We start from the raw sequence: 6,008 nt of genomic DNA, 5'->3' as shown, positions 1-6,008 counted from the left end.
ATGGACACTTCTAAACACATATAAGTATAAATTATATAATTGCCAAAGATTAATTAATATAAAATGTGATTTTACAGCCTATTTGTTTCTCAAGTCGAAGAAACATTCCCAGGTATATCCACAAGTGACGTAGACAAAAGGAAAGATCAACACTGTATTAAGTGGTTGAAGAATCATGTATTAACTCAAACTCTTAATTTTTCATACATTATCTGTATTTCAACGTTCTCTTTATTTTTGGAGGTTGATTATGATGACGATGAACATTATCCTAAGTGGTTACACGAAGTAATTCAATTGCGGAATCAGGTATTAACTAAAACTTTTTTTTCATACATTATCTGTATTTCATTAACATTCTCTTTATTTTTGCAGGTTGATTATGACGACGACGATGCAGATTATCATAAGTGGTTACACGAAGTAATTCAATCTTCACTTGTAAGGGTCACCACATCACAGATGTATTCCACACGAGGCTATACTTTTCACACATATGAGTATGGTAGACAGCGGGCGACCAGTAACTAGGGAATATGTGTGAAATGGGAAACAAATTTCTACGGGATCTTGACGGAGATTATTGAAGTCGAATTCCCAGTGATATTGAAGCTGAAATGCGTCCTCTTCAATTTGATTGATTTAATCATGAAAAACTATTTATATAATTTGATTTTGTGTAAGGTAATGGGAGTTTGTATTAGAAATAAGAGATTGAGATTATAAGTTAAAGAATTGTGGTTTTAGAATTTGGGGTTTGGAATGGAAAGAATAGATTGAGGTTAAAGGGAAGATGGGTTTGAGGTTTGGAATATATGAAGTAGAAGATAAGGAAGATGGGGTATGGGGTTTCGGATTTTAGGGATTTAAACATAATCGTCGCTAGTTCCTCGTTAACTTACGAGGAAATAACGACGAAAAGAACGCGGGCCTCGCTATTTCCACGTAAGCGCCAATCGTCGTAAAAATCTCGTCTCCGCCCACATGTGTTCCCGTATCTTTCTCTCCATTCGCCAATCGTCGTAAAGACCTCGTCTTAGGAAAATGCGGGCCTCGCTATTTCCTCGTCTTAGGAAAACACAGGCCTTGCTATTTCCTCGTCTAAGGAAAAGACGGGCCTCGCTATTTCCTCGTTAGCTAACGGGGACTTTACGACGAAAGTTAAAATAATTATCTAATTTCCCCAATTCGTCGTAAAGACCTCGTAAAAGGAAAACACGGGCCTCGCTAATTCCTCGTTAACCAACAACGAAATTACGAGGAAACGAAACGCGGGCCTCGCTAGTTCCACGTAAGTTTACAAGGAAGTTACGAGGAAACGAAGCACGGGCCTCGCTAATTCCACGTAAGTTTACGAGGAAGTTATGAGGAAACGAAACACGGGCCTCGCTCATTCCACGTAAGTTTACGAAGAATTTATGACGATTAGTAATTTCTTATATATACAGGCGAGCTTCGCCTCCCGTTTCCTCTCCACTTCCTCTCCCTTTCGTAGCTATGGTACTTTCTCTCTCTATTTCCTCTCTAATTTGTTTCGTTTGGGGTAGATTAGGTGGTTAATGTAGGGAATTTAAATAGGTTTACGGATTTGTGTTGATTAGGTGGTTAATGTAGAGAATTTAGCTAGATTTATAGAATTTGTTAATTACTGTGGATGTTAATTTAATTTCTTTTTTTTCAGACGATTCGAAAGAACAGACTTACTCCCCATTACAGACATATGTTCGGTGAGCCTGGTAGTCGTTTAGACCCGTCGTCTTCTTCAGCTCCCGTTTCTTCTTCAGCTCCCGATTCTTCCGGTCAGGAGACTATCCCCGAGACTTAGCCTTCTCAGAGAGTCTCTAGGTTGCCTTCTTCTAGTGCACCATCGGTTCTTCCGATGGCTTCTCCGATGCCCGCCAAAATTCATCCCGATTTGATGGTGCCTCCGAGTGCTCCTTACTCGCAGTACACTGTCGAGGACATTCTCAGTCAGCCAGGCAGAGAAGGTTTACCAGTCATAAACCCCGACCGACCGGAGGGAACTTTGTGGTATGTTACATTAATTATTAATTTTTTTAATTTTTTAAAAATTCTTTTATAACATTAATAAATAGTTTATACTTTAAATTTTTTTTTTCAGGTTTGGGGTTGACGGATGTTTTGCATCGGACGTAACCGACACGATGAAAGGTTGCTTCTCCATGCTACATCCGAACTGGAAAAAGACCCCGATCTACGTCAGAAAGACGTGGTTCAAAATTTACGCTGTAAGTTACTATTCATTAATTCTATATACTTTAATTTTTTCATGATTTATATATTTAAAAAAAAAACTAATTATAAATTTAATTTTTTTTTTACAGCAAAAATATCATTGGTCCATGGGTGTCACTGAAAGGGTGAGGAAAGCGTTTTACGCGAAGGCGAAAGTTCGCTTGTTGGACACGATCTCCAACTGGAAGGGTGACTAGATCGTGAAGGGGTATGAGCGTGGCAAACCAGCTGAGCTCACCATGGATGTGTGGGATGGTCTTATCCGTTATTGGCGGGATCCTGAGTCCATCAGAATCGCCCAGTCTTGCTCTGCCTCCCGTAACACGATATATGAGCACGGCCACAGGCCGATGCTTCGCTCTACGGGCCAAAAACCCCACGCCGGTGTCCGTTTGGAAATGGTAATTAAATAATTTATTTTATTAATTTTTTAATACATATATATATACATGTATATTCTAACTTTCTTAAATGTTCTTAGGCCAAAGAGACGGGAGTTGCTCCCGTCTCTTATGGAACTTTACGAGAGGACCCACAAAAACAAGTACAAGGCAGGCCAATTTCTAGATGGCAAGTCCGAGCAACTCTTCAACGACTTGGTTGCTCAGGTTGAGGACCGCCAGACCCAGCTGACCCAGCAGTCCACCGACGGATTACCCGACACCTTATCCACACTTGAAGTGGATAAGATTTACGAGGAGGTAAATTTTTTAAAATTTTGATTACTCGACGCAATCTGCGTTCACAGCTCGTGTGGGTGGACTCGAGGGCTTTTTGGACGTTGTAGCGACCACAAATTCGGAATGAGAGTCCTTGTTGAGAAACTTGTGACGACAAAATCCCATTCCAGGCGAGTCATCATCCCACACACATGCCGAGGCGGATGTAGAGAGGACGAGTGATGAATTCTATCGGGCGATGAACGACTCTTAGTTCTTTTTTTTCGGTTCTTGTATTATAAATTCAAAACTTATTTATATATAAAATATTTTGGTATTGATTTTTTTTTAGAATTTTACTTTTAATAATAAATTAAATAATTTTAATTATTTTTAAATTATATTTTTATATTCTGTCAAATATAACGAAGCAAATTTGTAGCTAATTTACGATTTCTTTACGTGGAAACTTAACGAGTATTTTACGAGGAAAACCTTACGAGAAAATGACGAGGAATAATAAACGAGTACTTTACGAGGAAATGCTTTCAAGTTATTTACGTGTTCTTTACGAGGAAATACTTTCGAGATATTTACGTGTAATTTACGAGGGGCACCTTTCGAGGTATTTACGAGGAAATGAAGCGACGTCCTTACGTGGAATATTTACGTGGTCTTTACGACGAAATATTGTTCTTCGTCCTTACGACGAAATCATTTTCTCGCTAAGTTACGACGAATTGACGAGGAAATATGCGTTACGACGAACGTTTAACGACGAAACGTGTTTCCTCGCTAATTCTTCGTAAACCCGATTTTACGAGGAATTAGCGAGGAAAACCGCCGTCGTTAAATTTGTGTTTTTTTTGTAGTGAAACACATACTAATGTTTTTCTGTGAAAGACCCTATACCAAAATTTTCAAGTAAAAAGTTATCTTAAATGATTCACTTGATTGATTCAGCATTGTGGAACTTATAAAAATGGACTAAGAATTGTAATTCTAGTGAATTGACGACCGGCATACAAATGTTACCTTACAGTATATCATAACCAGGGCCGTCTCAAATATTTTTGGACCCTATTCAGAAATATTAACGATAAATTTAAAGCATAATAAAATAGCTTTAGAAATTAGTAGTTTTATTTATATATGTTTAACGTTTTTTTGTAAATTATAAACTCTAAATTAGTAATTTTGTGATCATAATTTATGTATATATTGTTAAAATTTCTTTAATTTTTTTATATTTTTATACTCAGATCTTGTACGACCGCTCCACTTGCACCTGATATTAGTCGGCCCTAATCATAACATTTTTTAACAAACATTTATATAAACGCGGGCGCTATATTGGATCTAGATCCGATGACTTCAGAAGTTCATTGTCTTCCAAGGGGATTTAAAAGATAAGTACTCCGAAGAGGTGGTTTGGAGAAGAGAGTAAGATATTATACTACTATTAATATCATATAGCATTATATTATACTTCTTTTTTGGATGTCAACCGTATTATATCATACTTCCATTTCAAGTTAAAGTTGACAAAGAAAAGACATGCTCTTTAGTAAAACTAAAAACATAGAAGTAAAGAAGTTTGGGAGATGTTTTTTTTTTTGAACTACAGTTTGGGAGGTGTAAATAGTGAAAACATGTGAGGCGCCGATAAAATTGACCAAAGGGAAAGGACGATGGAAGTTGTTAAGTTTTGTTGATTGTGCATCCACTTCTCACATGACATTTGTCTCCCTTTCTCTTACTATTTTTTATTTATTTATTCAGTTTTTATAGAATTCAGATTTACGCCTTTAAAATTGTTGCGAAATACACTTTTTGTTTCTTTTATTTCTAATAGCCTTATTAATTTCGAATGTAGAGAATTGTATCAAATATTCTTTTCCACTTTATGAATGAAAATTTTACAATGTTAAACATGAATATATACATATGACCACAACTATATGTTGATTGTTACGAAAGTCAAAAATAGGAGGAGGAACCGTTTTCGTTGAAAATATAAAAGATGTAGGGCCCGCTGTACTATTTTTACAGTAAATTTCTTTTCTATATATATGATCGATTTCGATCATTTGAAAACGCATCATTCACTCTTCTCTTCCCTCTGTAATAATCTTTCTATCAGTGTTATAAATTCTACGGGTGCGCACTTTTGTTTTTATGTGCCATTTTTATTTGTGTTTCTATTTATGGTTTATTCGTTGGAGAATTTACTCCGAGTGAATTTAAGATGAATATCGGTTTAATTTTCTTTACATCGCTTCTCCTTGTAATTGCCTGCATGATTTATGTAAACGGTTCATTTTAATATTAATAATATTCTAATAAGTTTTATTTATGTGCTTTAGAAATTCACAATGGCAAACATCGAGAAACTCCAGTTCCCAGCATTAAAAATAACTGGCGAAAATTACGCCGGATGGGTCACAAACGTGAAACCATATCTGGTGATGAAAAAGATAACCGAAACAATTATAATCGGTAACAAATCACCACCCGAACATATAGGCGAAGCGATAATCTTCCTGAAGAAGCATTTAGATGAAAGTCTAACGCACGACTATGCAAACGTCGAGGACCCAGCTGAACTGTGGCAAACTTTAAAAGAAAGGTTCGATAACCAGAGACAAATCAACCTTCCTCACGCTCTAGAAGAGTGGAAAAATCTGAGGTTCCAAGATTTTCAAAAGGTTGAGGATTACAATTCCGCTGTCCTGCGAATAGTTGCACTCCTTAAATATTGTGGTAATCCTGTCTCTGAGGCAGAAATGATGAATAAAACATACATCACTTTCCACAAACAGTTTCACTTCTTACCCGAAATTTACAGAAAATGCGGGTACACGAGATTTTCTGAATTGATGGTTGCGCTCATGTTAGCTGAAAAGTAATCAAAAACCACAATTCCCGGCCTACGGGAGCCAAAGCATTCCCTGAAGTGAATGCTACGGCGATAGAAAATTCGGAAAGAAGAAACCATGCCAATCAAGGTCATGGCCGCTGTTTCAACAACAAACGTGGAAAAACTTACAATCCCAAATGGAGGGGATCTAATAAGTGGGTTAGACCCGGGCA

General features: G+C 36.9%; 1 protein-coding gene across 1 annotated transcript; it reads left to right on the top strand.

The window, feature by feature from the left end:
• Positions 1-5,290: 5,290 nt before the first annotated feature.
• Positions 5,291-5,824, top strand: LOC106297977. Its single transcript, XM_013734093.1, has one exon. It carries the CDS (start codon positions 5,291-5,293, stop codon positions 5,822-5,824), a length of 534 nt encoding a protein of 177 aa, XP_013589547.1.
• The last annotated feature ends 184 nt before the right edge of the window (positions 5,825-6,008 follow it).

This window comes from Brassica oleracea, chromosome C6, assembly GCF_000695525.1.
Source record: "Brassica oleracea var. oleracea cultivar TO1000 chromosome C6, BOL, whole genome shotgun sequence".
Lineage (NCBI taxonomy): Eukaryota > Viridiplantae > Streptophyta > Magnoliopsida > Brassicales > Brassicaceae > Brassica > Brassica oleracea.
This window is presented reverse-complemented; position numbering and strand designations above follow the sequence as displayed.